Below are 23,183 nucleotides of genomic sequence, written 5' to 3'. Positions count from 1 at the left end.
GTGCAGTTCAAAATATCTGTAAAGCTGTCTTACAGTTTTTGTTGCAAGTTTTAAAGACTTGGGACCTTGGTTGTTCAAGAAGCCTCATGTGTTTTTTTCTAGGAAGATTTTACTAAAGCATTTGACACAGACCCACAAAAACAACGTATATGTCACTTAGCTAACCTTGCATTGAACTTAAGTTTAATACCTTAGGAAGAGCATAGATAATAGGTTCATAGGGGATTACTAGGCTAAATGCCCTGAAGGGCCATTTTAGCCTAACCAATAACATGTGGTCAGAATCAAACCCTGCACTTTGTGTTTATAAGTTGAAAACCTTAACCATTATGCCAAACTCACCACCAACAACGCTAACAATTAATGGAATCCAGACTGAAAAAAAAACTTTAGCTGGTGTATCTACGAGTGTCAGTGCCCTTCAGTGTCTGAATAACTGATACTGTAATGGTGGGGAAAATGGCCATTTGTGGATGACACAGATCTGCAGGAGTCATTAGTAAAGACTGAAGAACTAGGATGGGAAAGAACATTTCAGAGTTAGGGTAATTATCAAACATACAGAAATTCAGATTTGCCACAAAGTATAAACAATACACCAAGATAATAACCCAGTGAAACTCCATAACAGGAAGTGAAGGTACTAGCAACAATATAAACAGAGAGGACTTTGACATTATTGCAGCAAATTGTCTAAACATGCGCCGGCAATGTGAGAATGCAGAGAAGAAAGCTGGATGGTTTATTGTTTATGGAAATAGCTATGAAAGTTGAACAAGGAGCACTTTCTTGTCTACGCAGTTAGCGATACACCTGGAGGACTCTCTGCAGTTTTAGAGGCTCAGCTACTACAAATACAAAGAGAGAGACAGTGACAGAATAGAAGTGGTATTGATAATACCAGTGAAAAAGGCCACAAAATAATTCAGGAGCAAATAAAGTGGTTAAAATGAAAAGAGAATGTCAAGACAAACAATTGGAAGAACCAGCTGAGCACCAAGGGTATAAAAACTTACTTTTAATCAGCAGATTGCTATACAAAAACAAAAAAGTAAAAGAAATGAGTGTTTTCACACCTACTCTGGGTGTGTCATCAGATCTAATAAAACATCAATAACACCACATTTAAATACCATAAAATCAACGTCTCAAACCCCGTGACGTTAAAATAGGTCTTAAAGGGGTATACTCACTTAGACCTCTACCTCTAGTAGTTTGCAACATTATCCATTTAGTTTCCAAACATTCTGTATGAGTTTTTATATCATCTTCCCTTATATTAATGCTATATAATTTAAGACCCAAGAACTTAAACGTATGTGTGCTGCCTGTAGTAACCACATTTTTAAATAATGCATTCCTGATATCACTTCTATTAATACTATAAACATGCTCTCTAATCCAAACTTTAAGACAACAATTAGTCTTCCCCATGTAATAACATTGGCATATCTCACAGGCAACAAATCATATTATGAGCAGAACAACATTCAATTTCCCTATCTCCTGTGTTGTGTCCAAGCTGATGTAGGGTGCACAGCACCTGACTGTTGTTTGCATTACAAGTCATGCTGCACCCTTCCCAAAGCACCATCCTATTGTCAGATACTCAGTATCCTGTTAGAATATACAACGTGCAGTGCTTCTGTATGCCAGTCACACTAACCTGATGCACAGGGAGAGCCTTTACAGGCCATGTCATTCTACCTCACAATCATGAGTCCATCAGTGTGACATACACAGCAGTAGGATTCATGCATTGCATCCTGTCAGCTGTGAGAACTAAAGCTAACTGATGAAACTTGGGTGCAGTGCTCTTACGTATGAATCACAATAAGGACATCCTGCACAAACACATTTACATACAAATACATGCAAGCACATGCATAAACAAACACACTCCAGCTGTAAGGGCGAACACTGGAACTTGAGTGCGTGCAGGTCCAGAATCGTAAGTGAATGGTTTACAAAAGCAGACAGCTGGCTAACATTGTTTTTATTTTATTTTTATTTTATTTTTTTATTTGTCTGTCTCCCCACTTGAGGTCCAACTTTATTTTGTAAATTTAACTAGATAAATATCTGGAGACACATGGGTAGATAGACAGGTAGACAGGAAGGTAGGCAGATAGATCAATAGCTTGGATAAGAAGAACATATTGATATGCAGACAATGTGTTAATTTTATTTACAAGTACGGTTGCCATCCTCCTTAACATTCCCCTCGCACCAACAATGTTTTCCTTTTATAAAATGTAGAGTATGGAAGATTAATGGTGGGGGGCATAATACCCCCTTAAAAAGGAAATTAAAAGAAAAGATTGATACGTTAGTTAGTTACACAGCTCCTGTCACATCAGCTGTACAAGCATACTGTTGCTAGGAAATATTTACTCCCAGAAAATGCCAGAGATGTCAGAATGGCAGTGAAACTAACCAACTTTATAAGCTACAAAGCAAACAGAGAAACATTTTAGGGTTCAGAGTTCGCCAGTATCTCCCATACACTGATGTACTGCTGGAGATGTAGTGACATCTTTTCAGTCAAATAGCAAGGCCTACCTTGGCGGGATTCTGTGCTTTAGTGAGTGAAGTCACAGAGTATGAAACGCAAAGGAGAAACAAATATCAAGGAGTATGCAGGAATGCTTAATGGGTAGAGCATTGTTCAGTACGTTTCAGAGCTAAACTGCTGGTGTAGCACACTGTATACCACTGTTTTCTTTATACAGCACAATACAGTTATGATCTTAGATATATTAAAAAGAAAAGGGGAGAAGATATGAGATAAAAGTATTGTCACACTAAAGTATTGTCATTTTTTTATTTTTCAGTGTTTTTTATTTATATTATCCCAGATATAATACTGTGTGAGGATGTACCATGTGACTGAGGTGGAGTATACACTTTGCTGCAGAGTCATGTTCACCTGCATAATGCATAACTGTCCTGTGTCTAGTGTACTATTCATCAGTAGGACACAAAATGCTGCCCTGTTATACAGCCATATGTATTGCACAACTGCAACACCTCCTAAGCATCTGATGCACTCTTTTAATTTATAGCTTGCAGGTTGTGATGCTGTGTGGCCAGTGTACTACGATGAATTTCATTGGCATGATTTATATATGCTTGGAATATAGTGTAAATAAGATAATATGTTGTAAACCCCATGCAGTATCTTGCACTCTCCCGTAAGGGCTCACCAGTTGTGGCCCTGTGTATTCTATGTTGAATGCAAATACTTCCCTCAAAAACTTCAATGACTCTTTCAATCCAAGATAATCAGATTTCTCCACTGGGAAATGTGTGTACCATAATGAACTCCCTCATGAGTGTGTGCTCTTCCAGTGTTGGATACCTACTGTTGCGTTATGTGCTCGATTACTGTGGTATGAGTCCTCAAGTACTTTCCCAATAAAGTATAAATAAGTAAAACAACAGAAATACAAGGCATAAAGTTCTGCCATGCTGTGCACTCTGTCAGTCCATGGGTATATGTTTCCCAACACCGCCATCATCTGTCAGAACACTGGATAATAGAAATGGATAGTACATAGCACTGATATGATCTGCACTGTTCAGTCCTACTGCTGCACAACAAGCAATGGCCATTAGCTTGGCAGGTTTCTTTCTAAATCACACATCTGTCAGTTGAGCAATGGAGGTGACAGTTGTTTCATGGCTGCTTCATAGTGCAGATTGAGAGTCTGAAATTTTAGGTGTACCATTTGACCTTCATTAGGAAAAAGTATGCAATAATAAAAAAGTAAAATGCTTGTGCATGAAATTGTATGCACATATTTATTGGTGTGTGTGTGTGTGCGTGTGTGTGTGTGTGTGTGTGTGTGTGTGTGTGTGTGTGTGTGTGTGCGTGTGCGTGTGCGTGTGTGCGTGTGTGTGTGTGTGTGTGTGTGTGTGTGTGTGTGTGTGTGTGCGTGTGCGTGTGCGTGTGTGCGTGTGCGTGTGTGTGTGTGTGCGTGTGTGCGTGTGTGTGTGTGTGTGTGTGTGTGCGCTGTTAGTGTGCATACTAACTGATATTTTAATATTGCTACTTCCAGTGAATGAATTAAGCTGTGGCATACAATGAAAGTGCTTAAGACATTACATAAAGTGAAAATCACTCAAGAAGTAATAGAGACAAAATATGATGATCACATGTAGTGGCATACATGAAAAAAAACAGCATGTCATTTTGTCATTTCCTATGTCATGCCAGCGTAAAGAAATACTATAAGTTGAGTTGATGAGGAGTTTGTCTCACTGTTACTGAGTTGCAGGATAAAGAACTCTGGTTGTTGTTTAGATCTATGTACCAAAGACTGATAAAGTATTTAGCCTGATTTGGAGAAGTCTGGTGAGGTGCTAGGCATGGTATCACCTAAAGCTACACAGCCTTACATGGAGACTTTATTGTTCAGTTGACAAAGCACAAAGACACCTGAAGTGGTGTGACAGGGGAAGCAGCTTCAAGTTGTAATCTGAGGGGTGTATTGTTATTAGAATTCTCTGCATAGAACATATTCTCCATTGCAAGCACACTTTGAGAACTAAGAAACACATAAGGATACATGATGCCAGACCACCTTGGACCAAAGGAAGCAAATTAAATATGTGATTATGCCCATAATACCTGCAGCCCTATACTCCAGGCACTCTGGTATAGAAAGGGTGTACCTGTCAACTGATCCCCACCTCGTAGCAAGTTGAATTTGCCAGACAATATATCAGTCCAGTAGATCTAAGAGATACAAACAAGCAGTGTAAGTGGTTTGGAAACATCTGACAGAGGGTTCAGTTCAAGATGACTTCATCTAACCTTGAGAAGACTTCAACTGTGTTCTAAGAGACTTGCAACATTAAGTCATGGTGGATCATGTTCAAGGCTCCATTTGTTAAAATGGCAGTAAACAGCACTGACTAAACAGTGGTCAGTCACTTTTGTTATGGAAGAATAAAACCAAGTCCCTCGCACTGCATGTTCTCACCCACCAATCCTTAAAAGCTGCTTATTTTATATAAAGTAATAGGGAACTTCAAAACAAGTATTTTCTGAAGGGCACATGGGGGAACAACTTCTCACCGCAGAACTTACATATACCACTTCCATGGTTACACTAGATTGAGGAAGGGTGAGACACACCCAAAAGGCACACGGCAGAGTTGGGCAATCATCTGTTTTGCTTGAGCAGGAGTGAACCAATGATTGACTTTTTGACTGATTGATTGATTGACTGATTGAGTGTGTCAAAAAAAATCTTATTTCAGCACTGGAAACATAAATCATAAACAATATGTCCAATTTGTAGAACACTAAGTAGGTTGAATACACAACTGAGTTGTCTCAACAAACGAAACTGTATACAATGAATTCAGTCCATACAATTAAACCTGATTTCACATAGATATAAAAAATATCTAACGCGCACACTTTCAAACAACAAAAAAAAATGAAAGGAACATCTTACAAACAAATCATAACATAGGATTTGCAATACAGAGCAGTAATATAATCCAGTAATGCTTTCACTGATCTGCATATTTGTATTTTTAACAGAACCATAGCTTTTTTCATGCATTGTGAAATGTTTCTGCAGGTCCTCTGGGCAGGACTGCAGAACTTGACTATAGTAGTGCAAATCATGATTTGTTGCAGTGCAGTACGAGGGCACTTCAGGCAGTGACCAATGGCCTGTTTTACGTTTAGGATACATAGCAGATCAGCACGTGCATGTAAATAGTTTGGGGAGGTATATCTATATATCTGAATGTGTCTTAAGTTTGTCTTACTCAGGACCTATTTTCATGGTTAAAACATGGTGGAACTTATGTCTGCTGACATGCCTTCCTTGTGTATTTTCTTTTTTTCTATAATTGAACTGCTGACTATATTATTTATCCATAATTGCTTCATGCTGCGGTGTGAGTTTAATTTAAATGGTAAAGTAACAAGCTGCAAATAAACTACAACCTATGCTTTAATGGTCTGCTTCTCATAATGTTTGCTTATATATTATGGAATTTTAAACAAGTCACTCAGCTGGAACAAAACTTCTATTTTGTAATTTTTTTTGTAATATTTTGTAATATTCCAAGTCAGTAAATAGCATTATAGCTTTGATCTCTGTCATGGTATATGTGCAAAGAGTACAATGCCTGATATAATTATAAAGTCATCTAGGCTGATTGTACAGTTTGTACTTCAGCATTTCATTGGTAGTCTGATGCACTTAGGGCTGGATTCAGGAAAATTTTGCTGTATTGTGGCAAGTGAATTTTCATGACACCATTCCTCACTCGGGTATTATAGAAAAACTCACCAGCCTGGACATAAACCACTTTGTCACAAGATGGGTTGCCAACTGGCTTACAGACAGAACTCATACGGTAAGAATAGCGAGCTCCAGGTCCGACTCTAAACCAGTCACAAGTGGTGTCCCACAAGGCTCGGTTCTGGGACCCCTACTGTTTGGCATATATTTATCAGAAGTACAGGCAAACACAGGAGGACTATGGCGAACCAAGTTCGCCGATGACTGCAAACTGGGAGCCATAACTGACTCTCCGGCTGACACGGACATCCTTCAAAAAGGTCTTATTGAGACAGACACCTGGTGGCAAAGTAATGGCCTCAAGCTAAATGCCAAAAAATGCATTGTCATCCCATTCGGAAAAACAAAGCACCCACGAATTACCACATAGGGGGCAGCCCCCTTAATACAGAAGAGGTAATAAGAGATCTGAGGACCCAGGTAGATATTATTCTCTCCTTTGACAATCATATTGCCAAAGTAGTTAGGAAATCCTTCTATGTGGCTCATCTAATTACTAAGGGGTTTGCATCTAGAAATAAAGAGGTTATAGTGCCCCTTTACTCGTCACTCATCAGACCCATCATAGAGTACAATGCCCCGTTTGGGATGTACCTCACAAGACACTTACAACAGCTGGAAAGACCACAAAAGCACCTCACCAAGAGGATTACTGGCCTCAAACATATGTCCTATGCAGCCCGACTGAAAAAACTCTGGCTGTACTCAGTGGCATATCGCTTACTCAGAGGTGATCTCTGCCTGACTTACAAAGCCATGTCCAACTCAGAATTTATGGGCATGCTCCACCTAAAGAAATCCAAGTCACTGCGAGCCACACGCTCTAGTGAGCTAAACCTCGCCACAACAATAAATAGAACATGCTGGAGGGATAGATTCCTGTCACAGAGACTCCCCATGCTTTGGAACAAAATTTCTAACTACATTAGGCAGAGCCCCTCACTAACACTCTTCAAGAGAAGCCTTGATGAGTGGATGGTTAACAGAAAATACACCACTGGGATCACTTTATTGGCTCTGCTTGACAGAGGCTCAGTTAATTAATCAATGGGGCGGTGAAAGCCGACACACTCTGGCTAGGCTTATAAATGCCCTCGGACAGATAGCCTAGTACCTACCTATGAACCTATGAACCTATGATGAACAGACATGTGCAGAGTGTGTGCAATTCTGAAAACACATTTCCACAATGTGGCTAGCCCAAATAGCATTATCAATCATGTTGTAAGCTAATGAATGTATAATGAGGCATCATGTATGATAATAAGGCAAAACAAGATGGTGCAAGCCATTAAGAAACATTTAAATGCTGTGCAACAGAGCTATGCCTGCTGTATGTTTAAAGTCAGGTGATTGCTCGTGTTCAAGCTAAGTCTATTAGGGATTGCAAACATGTATCTGCAGCAAGCTTTTATTGCAACTACCATGTATGATGGTGCATGACATCAGCCCAATACTACAGGGTCATCTGACCATGTTTAACATTTCAAGGCCTCCACAAACCAGCATTGTGGACTGGTACTTTGTTGATAGGAATACCATCCAAGACATTGTGGAAATGTGCCAGCCTTGTCAGCAGCTCAGTGGGAGTCATGGAGTACCTATCCCAGTGGATACTAGTGTACATGTGTCTGTATATATATATATATATATATATATATATATATATATATATATATATATATATATTAGCTACAGGATTCCTTTGGTAACTTACTGGATACACAGTGGGGGTATCTCAGGAATCTGTCACAAGAATACTTCATTAGTTTCTGGATGCCTTGTTTCAGCATGTGGAGGAGCATATGTGATCCCCTTGTGCCACAGATGAGTGAGCCAACACCACATGGGACTTCTATGGTACTACCCATTTTGGTAAGGTACTATGAGCCATAACCAGTGGACTCATTGAAATAAAAACTCCACCTAGTGAACTGGGAAGGAGGTATGTGAAAGCACAGGGTATTACTTCACCAACTGCCAGGTTGTCTGTAATGCACAGGCCTGAATGCACCCAAAAAGAATTAAAAAGTAAAAAGTTAGGAGCACTCTGATGCCATTTAGCTCAAACAGGGGTCATCTGCATATATCCCATGGGCCTCCAGTGCAATACATTACGGTCCATTTGTATCCTCTCTCTTAAATACATTTATTTTATTATTTTGTTTTTCTCCATTTCTTTTACTATTAAATGCAGCAGAACAATGACCTGCAACCATCTCACTGGCAAGTCATGATGAACTCCCCATAGGTAGTAGCAGCTGCACCTCTACCATCAGCATCACCAGAAGCTCCCAGCACATCTGGATCCCAGCCTGCCACAGTTGCCTCTACAACTCCTGCCTATCTGCACCACCTGATTATGGTAGCATAGCACTGGATGCTAGACATTTGTACCCACCTGTGGCAGTACAAGTGGAGCTGATAACTTTGTCACCCATTGACAGCTGGCATACATTGTGGGGATATTGTAGACAGGAGGTGGTATTCCTGAATTGGCCAAATGGAGACCCTGCTCCAGCAACTCAAGATGCATCCTTGCCCAGTACTGGCTCCATCATCTAAGATAGGGCTCAGTGGTAAGAATACCCTGAGTGGCAAGTAATTTCCCACTGGGTATCAGATATCAGAAACTGCAGCTGTTAAACCTCCATCCAATCCCCCAGTTGGGTCTCCCCCTCCCTTTCATGTCCATACCCCCTTTGGTTGTTCAGTCCTCCCTTACCTTTGTCTCCCCCCTGTTTGTCTGATTTCTTTTTCACTACTGTGTTTCCCCTCCTTCATTGTTTTACCACACACCCTGTCAGTCATGAGTGTCTTCACCTGCTACTTAACCTAATCCCTTCACCTTCCTTTTACATTTCTTACTTCCTTCCCGAAATGAACCTTCACTTGATAATTATAAAATGGGCACCTATGCCACAAAAAAGTATTCCCTTCCTACTCTGCCTAAGTCCAGTGCATTCCCTATTTGTTCACCTTCTTTCTACCCTTTGCTTGCTTCCCCTTTTCATCTCTTTCCAATTCTCCAGTCTCCAACCTTTAACCTGGTTCACCCAATAAATAAACACGCCCAGGGCAGGTGTTAGCATTTTGAGGGACCCCTGGACACTTCAGTCTAAGTATTGCTCTATCATTGCCACCCCTTGTAAGCAACATTTTAGATCAAGTTTTAGGAGTACAGCACACAGACTGAACTGCAGCTACTATGCTCTTACATTACAACAGGACTGGTTGTCACACCAAGTTAGCCCATCTCACAGAGGGACATTCACAGTGACTGTTTCTTAGTTGCAAAGATGTCACCTTACAATAACTTTATGTAGGACAGCCTTAAGTGAAATGGTGTTCAAGGTGAAGGGCTCCATGGTGCCCTACTGTCTACCATTTCTCACAAACACACACACACGTGCGCATGCGCGCACACACACACACACACACACACACACACACACACACACACACACACACACACACACACACACACACACAGCCTTCAGCATTCCAACCTGTTTTATCCCATCCTGGTTCCACATACCATGCAGATTATTTTTTTTCCATCTCTTACACACCTCTGAGCAGGGGTGGTTTTAGGATGGGTGCATTTGAGGACAGAAGCCACCATTAAGTTAATTTCAAAATCCATTTATTCAGCTTAGGGTATGGCAGTCAACAGACCCCTAAAAGCAGCTCTAAGGGTGTGAATGTGCTGTGATGTGTTTTATTCATTACTTTTGAAAAAAAATTACTTGTTAACTACATTTCTTACTGCGACCCAGAAGAAGTATGCATGTGCCTTACATAATTGTATGTGCCCACAGATAAAAATGAAGGATTCATTTTACACACAGACACACACACACACACACACACACACACACACACACACACACACACACACACACACACACACACACACACACACTGAAACTGTCCCAGACAAGCCAGTCAATCTCAGGATGCACAAACATGATGTACTCTCACCTTCAGAGAAACTGAAGAAACTCCAGTTCACATACAGCTCTGGGGTACTGGACAAAACCTGATCACATAGGTAAACCCTTACAGTAACATCGAGGGCATCTGGACACTACATAGAAAACAATGCAGCCAAGAACTCAACCAGAGCAAAGCACTGTAAAATGACACTGTTACACACTGTCTACTATGTCAATGAGCAGTTGCTTTCACACACATATCCTGCTTCTGCCAAACCACCAAAAATAGCCGCCTAATATGTGTCAGGCATATGTCAGGAATCATGGCAATCGTTTTACTTTTTAAACACTACAACCCCCTATAGTTACAAACATGTCAAAGATGCTGACTATGTTTGTGACAGAAAGTGAACAAAATGATGGCCAACTTGTTTCCCTTACACTGTAACACCCCCCAACATGCACACACATAAGCATAACCCCATGGTAAAGCTAGTTTTATATTGATCAGCAAATAGTATTGCACCGTGCCACACCAGATCAGTGACTATTGTTATCAAGTAATCAAGCAACAACAGGGGATAAATCATTTTTATTAAATTCATTAAGGAGTAATGCACACCTGTCATTGTCCCTGTTTTCATAGAATGTCCCAGATTTTGTCTCATATTTTTGCCCTGTCCTTTGGAAGATATTTGATTGATGATAAACTATTCAGGATTACATATAGTCATTAATTCCAGACATTAGAGTTTTGTACTTCTTACCTTTTAGAAATGGATGTTGATGCAAAACATTTTATTCTAGTAACTTTTTCTAGGAATGAAACACTAACACAAACTATAGAAAACGCAAATTAAGGTGAACAACTTTGGAGCTGACTTTCACTAGTTAGAATTTTATAGAGCACTTTCTTTCTTAGTTTCACAGACTTCTTCAGAATAAAATAACATAAACTTATATACCTTTTATATACTTATAACTCCTCCCTACAATCAGTGCATTAACAACAACCATGGAAACCAATGAACTCCTAAGTAATTAAGTTAAAATGCAAAGTAAATGACATACGCACACAGTAAAACATTAAAACATTATATTAAAGCACCATAAATATTTGCTGTAATAAATACTATAATTAATAAATACATATATAAAAATCCCTTTAGTAAATATTCCAATTTTAAGATTTTTTTTTCAATTCTAAGGATTTTAAATCATAAAATATACTGGTTTTAATTTTAAAACACATACCAAAGAGGTAGCTCCAGTCAAACCAGAATATTTAGTGGCATTAGTTCTCAACTACCACTTAAAACTCCTGGTATTCCAAAAACTCATCTAATACTCCACCTCTTTGTCCCAAACAAATCTGATCAATAACAGTAAATTTTGTTCCAAATGTTTATACAATGCATTACTATCTTCTTTCTTCTTTATATCATAAAGGTGTTGGGAAATTCTCTTCCTCAAACTGAGATTAGTCTTACCAATGTAAAATGCATTGCATATTTTGCAACAGGCCATATACATATCCCTTTGCTCCCACAATAAAATCTGTTATGTAATCTAACCTCACCATAACCCTCAACCAGAAAGGCAGACCCTTCAGCAATATATGGACGCTGCACACAATGACCACATTTAACCATTTTACCTTAACAACTTACTGTGACAGGGTGCTCTAATAATGTTTTAAAGCACAAATCCTTCTTGTATACAATAGCTGGCTTTTCACCTACAATCTCCAAATACTTCCAGTTTACCCTGAAGAATTTCCAGTTCCTCTGAATTATAGATTTAAAATATAAAAATTGCATTAAATGTTAAAACAAATTCTTTGGTAAACATCTGGGGATTAATAACCTCCCAACTATATTTATGTAAGACACCAACTCCACATCCCAGCAGGGGTGTAAAATACCTGGTCCTTCTTTTTTCCTTAACTTCATTAAATATAAACTAATTATATTCATCAAAAAGTTCCTGGTACCCCCTCATACTAAACATACTCCTTAACTTCTAACATTCAAGAGAATATTTTATTTCATTCATTATCATCCTGGCTAATCTTACACATTGTCCCTTGACCACAAACTTTTTCTGATGCACAGGATGCATATTCTCAAAAATGGAGAAACAAATTTGAGTAAGTAGGCTTACGATAGAGTTAGGTTAATGTAATCTGTAATATTTTATGTATATCAGTATTGGCTGCCCTCAGTCTTGCAAATGAGGTGAGTGGGATTGCACAGTAGCATACAAATATGAAACAGAGTAAAGTTCATGCCACCAGTATCACTGTTTCCATGGATTAGCTTGTAAATTAAATGATTTTTAGAGTATAAATAAAGGGGACCAAGGATTCAAATCCCCTCAGCATGGAATGCTTTTTTTTCTGGCTTTCATGCTTTCTTTCTGTAAATATGTAACAATCATCTGCTATGTGCTTCGGTGACATCTTTAGTTTGACTGCTTTCATGGTTCAGCTTGTAAACATAGTGATTTGCAAAGTGTCAGAGAAAAGAGCTGAGGGTTCAAATGCCCTCAGGATTGAATGTTGTTTCTGACTTTTATGCTTCCATTCTGCAAGCATTTAAAAACCACCTGCTGTGTGTTTGACTGACATCTTCAGGGTGACTGCTTCCATGTATCAGTTTGTAAATGATGTGAAAAGCAAATACAAAGAGATGAGGGTTTAAATTCCCTCAGAGTGAATGCTTTTTCTGGCTTTCATGCTTCAATTCTGCAAATGTGTAACAGTCAAACTGCTATGCGCTTCACTGACAGCTTCACTGTGACTACTGATATTGCTCAGCTTGTAAACGTAGTGATTGGTAGAGCGTCAGTAAATAGAGCTTAGGGTTGTATGGCTATTTTTTCTGATATTAGCATTGCAGCACAGGCACAGTGATCATACTCTGCTGATATCATAACTGTTTTCTTCTTGATAAATCTTGTTACTTTTCTGTACCTCACCTATCTTGTATTTTTTATCTTTTTAACTTCAATTACTTGAGAGTAATATCTGTGTGTGTGCCTCTTACCCCCGTCTCCATTGCATTTTGCATCTCTGACCATGTCATCACCTCCATTTCCAGTCTTGTGTACATTATATTTTTATTTATGTGGCTACCTCTTCTACCCTCCTGTCTTAGTTATATTTTCCTTACTATCCTCCATAAAAACCTTCTCTCCATGTATATGTCCTTGTGTTGCAAAATATGTCAGCACACAGGCATTACCAGTTGTGTTCACAGTTTTGCAATGACTACCCTTGACGCTTGTGCTTGCTAGATGTTTACTTCAGCTGTTTGTACTTCACTTTAGCCACAGCTTGGTTCTGCATGATCTTTCTGTGGATCCCTACTGCAGCCACAACAAGGAGCTGCACACCATGCTCACGTGCCTTACCAGAAGCACAGTTAAGGAACCTCGAGGCTTGTCACACAGGTAGAGCAAACAGTCTTGGCTTGGTCTAAATTACAGATGTGATGTCTCTCAATCTCCATGTTAGTCTTTGTTACACAAAATTGCAGCTGGTAGCTAAGCACATTCATCTATCATGATATGTATTGGAATGTTATTTGAACATTTGCCCTTTTTACTCTGCTTAATGTGCAGATATTAATGATTACATACACAGAGTTTTATGCAAGTTATTTTGCAGTTACAAACTGAAACTGTTTTGTATTACACCAGGATATACAGTTCAATGAGATGAACTTTTGTATGTGGTCATTGCATCAGCCATATAAATGTGTTTCCTTTGAAGGATTACTAATTGTGTTGAATCCATCTAAACATTATGTCTGTACTTTGATGTAGCCAGGGCATGGGGAATGGGATTCCTTTTTTGCTAACTACAAATGACCTCTGAGATGATAAATAATTACAATTAGAGGGCTTTGCCAGGGAATGCCACCTGGGGAAAGTGTTTACTTTCTCTGCTAATAGCAATATTTTTGAAGATGTGTTCAGCAAAAAAAAATGTTCAATATCATTCTGTGATTTGTTTTATATACTCAAAAGCCAGATGCCTACACCATTCTGGCTTGTTTATTCTCATAAAACTGCTTGTATGTCTGTCGCACCCAGAGGTGACCTAAGGTGAAATGGGACTCTTGAGGATTTTAAGCCACACTATGGAGCACAGAACAGGAGCTCCAATGAACAGGTATGATGTTCTACTGAGGTCTATAATAGTCTTATGGCCCCAACTGAAAGTAAAATGCAATTTCAGAAAAGTGGTGCAAAATTGCTTTCTTAAGGTGAGTGTAAACCAATAAAAATGCCCAAAACTTTCCTTGGTCCTGTTAGGTCTCCTTGCCTTCATCATTCTGACTGAGAATTAATAATAACAACTGTAATGATATCACCTTAACTTCTTTAAGCATACAGGGTACAATATAAAATAAGAATATATAGAAACAGTCACCGAAAAGTAATTTTACTATATCATTGCCTTGACAGTATTCTATTGCCTAAATATTTGATATTTCCTTTCATTTCTGTTATTTGTTTTTTCTTTCAGAGCGATGGGAGTTTGTCATTCTCCAATGTCATGTATATCGACCCAGCTGTTTCAGTTGTTATCACTGCAGCGCCTAAAAATGTCACATTTACCTGCAACTACCCTATGAATTTGGAGCTGAGTCTGGATCTTGCCATAAACCCCACTCAAGCAACAGCGTATGTATTTCATTTAGGCAAATGCAAAGAGCTTTCCTGTATTTAAGATATTGTCCCACTGTTCAACTTTGCTGCCATTTGTGGAATGCTTTGATTACAGTGCTTTCCTATTTAATGCATCATGTCTTATTTTTTAAGATTATTATAGGTTCATAGGTTCATAGGTAGGTACTAGGCTATCTGCCCAAGGGCATTTATAAGTCTAGCCAGAGTGCATTGGCTTTCGCCTCCCCATTCATTAATTGACTGAGCCTCTGTCAAGCAGAGCCAATGAAGTGATCCCAGGGATGTATTTTCTGTTACCCATCCACTCATCATGGTTTCTCTTGAAGAGTGTTAGTGAGGGGATCTGCCTAATGTAGTTAGGAATTTTGTTCCAAAGTATGGGGAGTCTCTGTGACAGGAATCTATCCCTCCAGCATGTTCTATTTATTGTTGTGGTGAGGTTTAGCTCACTAGAGCATGTGGCTCACAGTGATGTGGATTTCTTTAGGTGGAGCATGTCCATCAATTCTGAGTTGGACATGGCTTTGTAAGTCAGGCAGAACTCACCTCTGAGTAAGTGATATGCCACTGAGTACAGCTGGAGTATTTTTCAGTCGGGCTGCATGGGACATATGTTTGAGGCCAGTAATCCTCTTGGTGAGGTACTTTTGTTGTCTTTCCAGCTGTTGGAAGTGTCTTGTGAGGTACATCCCAAATGGGGCATTGTACTCTATGATGGGTCGGATGAGTGATGAGAAGAGGGACATTATAACCTCTTTATTCCTATATGCAAACCCTTTAGTAATTAGATGGGCCACATAAAAGGATTTCCTAACTACTTTGGCGATATGATTGTCAAAGGAGAGTTTACTATCTACCTAGGTCCTCAGATCTCTTATTACCTCTTCTATATTAAGAGGGCTGCCACCTATGTGGTAATTCGGGGGTTTTTGTTTTTCCCAAATGGGATGACTATGCATTTTTTGACATTTAGCTTGAGGCCATGACTTTGACACCAGGTGTCCATCTCAGTAAGGCCCTTTTGGAGGATGTCCATGTCAGACGGAAAGTCAATTATGGCTCCCAGTTAGTAGTCATCGGCAAACTTGGTTAGTCATAGTCCTCCTGTGTTTGCCTGTACTTCTGAGAAGTATATGCCAGCAGTAGGGGTCTCAGGACCGAGTCTTGTGGGACACCACTTGTGACTGGCTTAGAGTTGAACCTGGAGCCTGCTATTCTTACCGTGTGAGTTCTGCCTGTAAGCCAGTTGGCAACCCATCTTGTGATGTAGGGGTTTATGTTCAGGCTGGTGAGTGTTGAAAGCCTTGGCGAGGTCAAGGTAGGCTGTGTGAACCACCTTTCCCTTGTCTATGGCCTTGGTGATTGTCTCTAAGAAGTCAGCCAGGTTTAGTAGGCATGATCTGCCCTTAACAAAGCTGAACTGGGTTGGTTCATGTGTTTGGAGGTTCCCAATGTCTTTGTTAATGAGTTCAATGATGATGCTCTCCATAGCCTTGCAGACCAGGCTAGTCAGGCTTATGGGGGCGATAGTTCCCAGGGTCAGTTGTGGCCCCTCCTTTGTGGAGCAGAATAACCGTTGCTGTGCGCCATTCTTTGGGCACATAGCCTGTGGAGAGGCTGAGGCTGAACAGCATGTTTAGGTCGGGGTTAGTTCGTTCTGTAGTCTGTGCAACACGCAGCCTGGGACACCATCTGGCCCCATTGACACTGTGTTTTTGACTTTTGAAAGGGGTGTTTTCACCTGTGCATCTGTGATTTCTCAGACACTATACTTTCTGGTATTGTTGTGGGCCCTTTTGGGGGTGAGGTTTGCACTGAATCTATCTGCCAGGATGCTGGCAATATCAGTAAGTTCAGTATATTTTGTGCTATTTTGCACTAAATCAGTGCATATCTGCGAGTTGCCACTTCTTAACATAGCTAAAGAAGGCTTTGTGGTTATCTTTTGAATCCTTGGCTATTTTTCTTTCGAAGTTAGCCTTGGATGATTTTATGAGGGACCTTAGTTTCTTACTGATACAGATCACGGATGTCTTTCCTTCTTGGGATTTGCTTTTTTTCTGAACTAGTTTCCTCCTTCTGTTGTATAGCCTGTTTATGGCAGGGGGCCACCAGACTGGTTTCCTTCTCTTAGAGGAGTGAGTCTTGGTTTTGCTAGGAATGGCATGATCCATGCATCCTTGTAGGTGCTTATAGAGTGCATTTGTAAAGGTTTCTGCATCATGGGCAGTGTTATCCTTTAGCGTGGGGGCTGTGAAACTTACAGCCTCTGTCTTAAGTAAGGTGAAGTTTGCTTTAGAAAAGTTTTTTACTGTGGTTTCCTTAGTTGGGGGTGATGGTGGGGTGTGGACATCCAGAGTGATTAGTTTATGGTCTGATCTAACCAGTGACGGGTTGACCTCCTGTGTGGAACACCTGTCGCCCATGTTGGTGATGACCAGGTCCAATATGTTTTCACCTCTGGTAGGGGAGTTTACCAGCTGATCCAAGGCATTTGAGTTGATGAATTCCAGGAAGCGCTGGGCCTGAGAGTTTGTAATCAAGTAGTTTTCCCAGTTAATGGTAGAGTAAGTGAAATTGGCTAATATCAGGGTGTTCGGTAGGACCTTCATGTTTTCCAGTGTCTCCAGAAAGGCGGAGTGGTGGTCCTGGGTCATGGAGGGTGATCTGTAGCAGGCCACAATTTGCATTGCAGATTTGCCCGATGTTAGTTGCACATGGATGATCTCAGAGGTATCATGCTGCACCACTAACCTGGAGGTTTAGGTATCCTTGATGAATATGGATACACCTCCTCCTTTCGTGTTTCGGTCCGTATTCTGTGGCCAAAACTTGTGGTATGAGTTGTAGCCCAGTAGTAAAAAACGAAGGCAACTCCCAGCAAAAAGACCAATAACCAGAAAAACAGCAGCTCTGGGAATAAAACGAAAGGAGTTGACTGTATCAGTCCAATTTGGTGTACGAAGTCAAGCATAAAAACAGATCCAAAGCCAGGAAATATAAATCACATAAACGCCTTTTATTCTACCAGTACGTTTTCGTCCTTCCACACAAAGTGACTTCATCAGATGTAACAAAAAACACACTCCCTTAACATCCATTTATATACCTATTTACATTAATTACTTAATTAAAACCATCATTTATTCAAATAAATTAGTTTAAAAACAACCTATCAGATCTCAACATTCATGAATATTTAATCAGAAGCTTTCTTCTAACCTAAAAGTCATACAAAACTATTAATGCCCTTTCACAAAAACATATTACAACCAAGAATAGATTAGTACTGGTAGAATAAAAGGCGTTTATGTGATTTATATTTCCTGGCTTTGGATCTGTTTTTATGCTTGACTTCAAAAACCAAATTGGACTGATACAGTCAACTCCTTTCGTTTTATTCCCAGAGCTGCTGTTTTTCTGGTTGTAGCCCAGTAGTGCTGGGGTGCTCTCTGGAGCCTTGCACCATGTTTCAGTTACTGCACAGATGTCGACGTTCTCCATACTGAGGAGTGCTTTGAGCACATACATTTTGAGATTTAAACTCCTGGCGCTGAGTAGCATAACCCTCAGTTTTTTGTTAATTGTGCTGTTTACGGACGTGGGTGGGTTTGACTTTTGAGCCTTGCCTAAAAAAGGCACTATGGGGGCAGCAAGAGCCTTGGCCAGTATTTGAAAGCCTAGGGGTGACAGGTGCAAGCCATCTCTTGCAAAGCAACGCGGCTTGTTGAGCATGTTGTCCCAGGTTGACAGACACTGGATTCCCTTTGAATGACACCAGAAGCTTAGCCAATTGTTGAAATTGATATTTTTTTCTTTATACTGAGGTATTATTCTTGGTGGAGGTAGTATGCTACTCAGGGTCAAGGTCATACTCGCCTGGGCTACATGATCAGAGAGCTCTTCCATGTCTCTTTTCATGTAGTCCAGGGAGGTACATCTCAGGTCATTTACACCAACATGAACAATGACAGAGTCATATTTGTACTTGTTCTGGAGTGACATTAGTGCTTGTGTTATGTGGTGGATTCTGGCTCCGGACAGGCAGCTAACAGTAATCTTCCCCTTGTCAAGCCTAGTGAGTGGGACGTCAGTGTACTTGACTATAGTGTCACCTTTTACTAGTGTGTTAGGTATGTTATTTCGCCTTAAGGGCTGTGATTGCACTAGCCTGAAAACTGGACTATACTAGCTTAGAAAGGTGGGAAACAAGGAATTGTTTTCATTTTTTTGTTTTTTTTTTAAAGATAAGGCAAAAACAGTAAAAAATACACTTAAAACAACTTTAAATTACTACAAACGATCAAAAATGGCTATCACACTTTAGTGTGTAGCCTACAACAGTTAAACAAATTATTCAAACAAAAATGATTTTTTTAAAAGTGCAGGCAGTCAAATAAGTACAGTATGTGAAAAAGCAAGCTTTTAAATCACAATAAACGCTGGAAAAATCGACATTTTGGAAGAAAACAGTTAAGTACAGCAATAAAATACAGAAAACTGATAATCACTCTAAAGTGTCTCTTCTAAGCTAGAAGGCTTGTATCAGTTTAAGGCTTTCTAGTGCTTCCCAGTAAGTCAGTTACAGGAAAGATGGAAAACAAGCGCAGATGTGGTCTTTTAAACCAGAAGGTTGAAAGAGACGGACAAACTGCCCAAATGGTCAATAAACTAAAATTTCTGGGCCAAGAACAACTCCTCTTGTGCTAGACAGGCTACCTAGTGCTTACCACTCCCACTGATAAGCTAGAAGGCTTTCCTCCAACACAGAAAGGCTTGCAGGGCTCAGAAGCTTACCAATAGTCCTGGATACAGCAACTCTGTATCTGGACTAGGCTAGTTACAGGAAAGGTGGGAACAAGTGCAAGTGCATCTTTTTAAACTAGAAAGTTGAAAGGGATGGAAAAAAACTGCCCAAATGGTCAATAGCTACAATTTCTAGGCCAGAAACCACTCCTCTTGTGGTAGATAGGCTACCTAATGCTTACCACTCCCACTAATAAGCTTGAAGGCTTTCCTCCAACACAGAAAGGCTTGGGGGGCTCAGAAGCTTACCAACAATCCTGGATACACCAACTTTGTAACCGGACTATGCTAGTTGCAGGAAAGGTGGGAAACAAGTGCAAGTGTGGCTTTTAAACTAGAAAGTTGAAAGAGATGGAAAAAAACTGCCCAAATGGCCATTAGCTACAATTTCTGGGCCAGGAACCATTCCTCTTGTAGTAGATAGTCTACCTAATGCTTACCACTCCCACTGATAAGCTAGAAGGCTTTTTATTTATTCCTCTGTGTGTGTATTCATTTCTAACTGTGCCTCTTTTTCCTATTAAATTCTGTTTGATGTACTAACTCTGCTTGATTTATAATCTGCTTTTTTGGGTTTGTATGCCCTTGGTTTTACGTTCTTTAATTTTCACATAATACCCTGTCTAACTTTAGCCACTGTTATTCTTACATCCTTTGCTAGCTACCCTGTTTCAGCTTCAACATACCAGTCCGATATCTAATACCACTTTTCCAAGCATAAAGAAGTCTTGCTGTATATATTTCACACTTTTCACCTTTCACATGACATCCTGTTTTGTTCATTTACTTTCTTCATTCACAGAGTCACAAAAACCTATCGACAGTGTATTCCCATTAAGGGTAAACAAGACAAAGAATGTTAATATAATTAGCAATGCAGAAGAAATTGTTTTTACCACCAAAATCCTGTTGCCATGTTAAATCAAACACAATACAGATAGATGATGACCCTCATCTTTTCTATTACAGCTAAATGCTTCAATGTCAAGTGAATTAAAATAAAAAAAGCTAAACTAAAGCTGAATCTACATCCTATGAAATAATACCTTCTTGGTAAATAATAACAGTATAAAACACACACATCATGGAAGAGTACATAAACTATGGGGATCTTTTCTGCATTTTAGATAAAAAAAATAAAAAAAAAAAAAAAAAAGACCAGGAAAAAAACTTCTTACTAATCACAGAATGTCCATTATGATTGAGGATATAGATGAAAACCTAGCCTTGAGCTATCAACAATACAAGGCCCGATTCCAAAAGGCTTGCTGTCAGTGTAAGTCACCATTTACACTGAGTGTAGGCTGAGAGCAGGTGTTTTAGAGTCTAGTGCCGGTAGTAAGTCTGTTCATAGGTAGGCCTTACATTGAAATAATTGTCGGTTTTCTGAGAACTGTCTTAAATTCACCTGTTAATATAAATGCACTGCAGTGGAGCTTTTCTCCCATGGCCTCTGCCCAGTTGGAATTTCCCAGGCAACAAAGGCAAATAAATAACTAAATAAATAAGTCACTTACACTGAGAACAGGTGTTTTGGAATCAGGACAGACTTACACTGAGACCAGCTCTTTTGGAATCTGGGCCACAATGTCAGAGCAAAATGCAACTGCAGGCAGAACCAATATTATGTTAACTATGTTATACAGGATGTACGTCATGTGCTCCACAATCTTAAAGCATGATTTTTCATTACAATATGTTACATAAGCAGAAATGATCACCTGTCTTGTCTTGACACAGCATCTAATTATGATTTCTCCTTTCTAAGACATCATGCACAAATTTTGTGGCAAACTATATGATATATAAAACTGTGTTTGTGGCAAACTATATGAAATATAAAACTGTGAGTGAATCACCCAAAGCATAGCTCTGCAGGTATATTTTAACTGCATGTAGAATATTGTGAATTGAAATTTCTAATAAATGGAAGCAAGCTGTTTTGCTTATTCACATCCATAGTTATGAGGGCCATTTTTTGCAAAAGTGAGCCGTTGTTCTTAATACTGTCGGTTGAAGGTAAAAGAAACAAAAATATCTTTAAAGTGGGTCAGCTGGATGAAAATGCAGAAATCATGATACTAAAGAAGATATGTGAAACAGATGGATAAGATGGTACTTTAGCAATCATGTTGTCTGTCAGGTGAATGCCATCCTGTTTTCTACATATGCTGCCTGCCATTCTTCCCAGTAAGTATTATTTCAGTTCAGTTCAATTTATTCAAATACACTTACAGCTAAGATTTATACAAAGAATAAACCAACTAATAATATTAATTAAACAGAATATAAATATAAGCTCAATACGAACTATAAAATAACTAATAAAATTAAACATAATATAAATATGCTTAGAGCTAAACTCAATTCAAACTTTAAAACAACTAATATAATTAATTAAACATAATATAAATATGCTTATAGCTAAGCTTAATACAAAGTATAAAGTATTTACTGAAATTAATTAAACAGAATATCCTGAATGCTCCTGGCTCATGCTGGGAGTCATCAGGAGCCCCTGGTTAGGGACAGAACGACTGGCTGAGAACTGAAACATATTGATAGAGGTATATGCATATATTACTGTATGTTCTCAAAGTGTGCTTAGATTAAATCAGGTCATACACTGACAAGTAGGTAAAGAAGTATTCCTAGTAGTCCTTTGGAAATGCACTATCCAATAGATCAAACTGCCAGCAGACCGCCTGGTGTATGGTTCAGATCCATCTATGAGCATGAGTGAAGAGTCAAACAGTCTCAGCCTAGAGGAATTTTTACTTAAGGTTTTTAAATGTGCTGGAAAAATGTAACTGCACTTTAATACTTTTTTTGTCCCGTAATCTGTAAGGACAGAATTCTTGATGTAAAAACAACCTCAAAGTTATGCTGCTAAACTCTAGGAGTCTTAACATTAAACTGCACTCACTGGAAGCAGTCCTTACCTTTGAAGAGCAGACATTTGTGCAGTCACAGAGACCTGGTTCCAGGCTGTGGAGAGCATCACAGCCATACTGTGTTACATCTCCTTCCACATGTTTAGACCACAAACTGAAGGCACGAAAACTAAAGGATGCAATGTATCAAAATTCATTAAAGATAAATACACCTCCAGGTTGGTTAAACAGTATGATTCCCTGGAGATACTTCAGGTGCAATTAACTGTTGGTAGGAAACCTATTCAAGTCATTGCCAGCTACAGGAGCCCCACCATGGATCAGGACACCTACTTTGCCTATTTGGATCTACTTGAGTCTATCAAGATACATCGAAACACCATGGTTTTGGGTGACTTTAAGTACCCATCCATTGACTGGATAAATTACTTGTGCTGAAACTCACTTGCTGAAAGGTTGCTTGACTTAATTAACTCCAGTGCCATGGACCAGCTTGTTGAGACCCCAACAAGGAG

At 39.4% G+C, this 23,183-nt stretch overlaps 1 protein-coding gene across 1 annotated transcript in view; it reads left to right on the top strand.

Moving 5' to 3' along the window:
- The window catches only part of LOC122792286 (uromodulin-like), a 360,676-nt gene that overhangs the window by 191,058 nt on the left and 146,435 nt on the right, over window positions 1-23,183 (top strand). The window contains exon 9 of the mRNA XM_044060058.1: window positions 14,805-14,962. Within this exon, the coding sequence (XP_043915993.1) occupies window positions 14,805-14,962 (158 nt within the window). The remainder of the gene's footprint in view (window positions 1-14,804; window positions 14,963-23,183) is intronic.

This window comes from Protopterus annectens, chromosome 1.part2 (assembly GCF_019279795.1).
Source record: "Protopterus annectens isolate FY-2018-M chromosome 1.part2, PAN1.0, whole genome shotgun sequence".
NCBI classification, from domain to species: domain Eukaryota; kingdom Metazoa; phylum Chordata; order Ceratodontiformes; family Protopteridae; genus Protopterus; species Protopterus annectens.
Note: the sequence above shows the minus strand (reverse complement) of the source record. Positions and strands in the feature narration are given on the sequence as shown.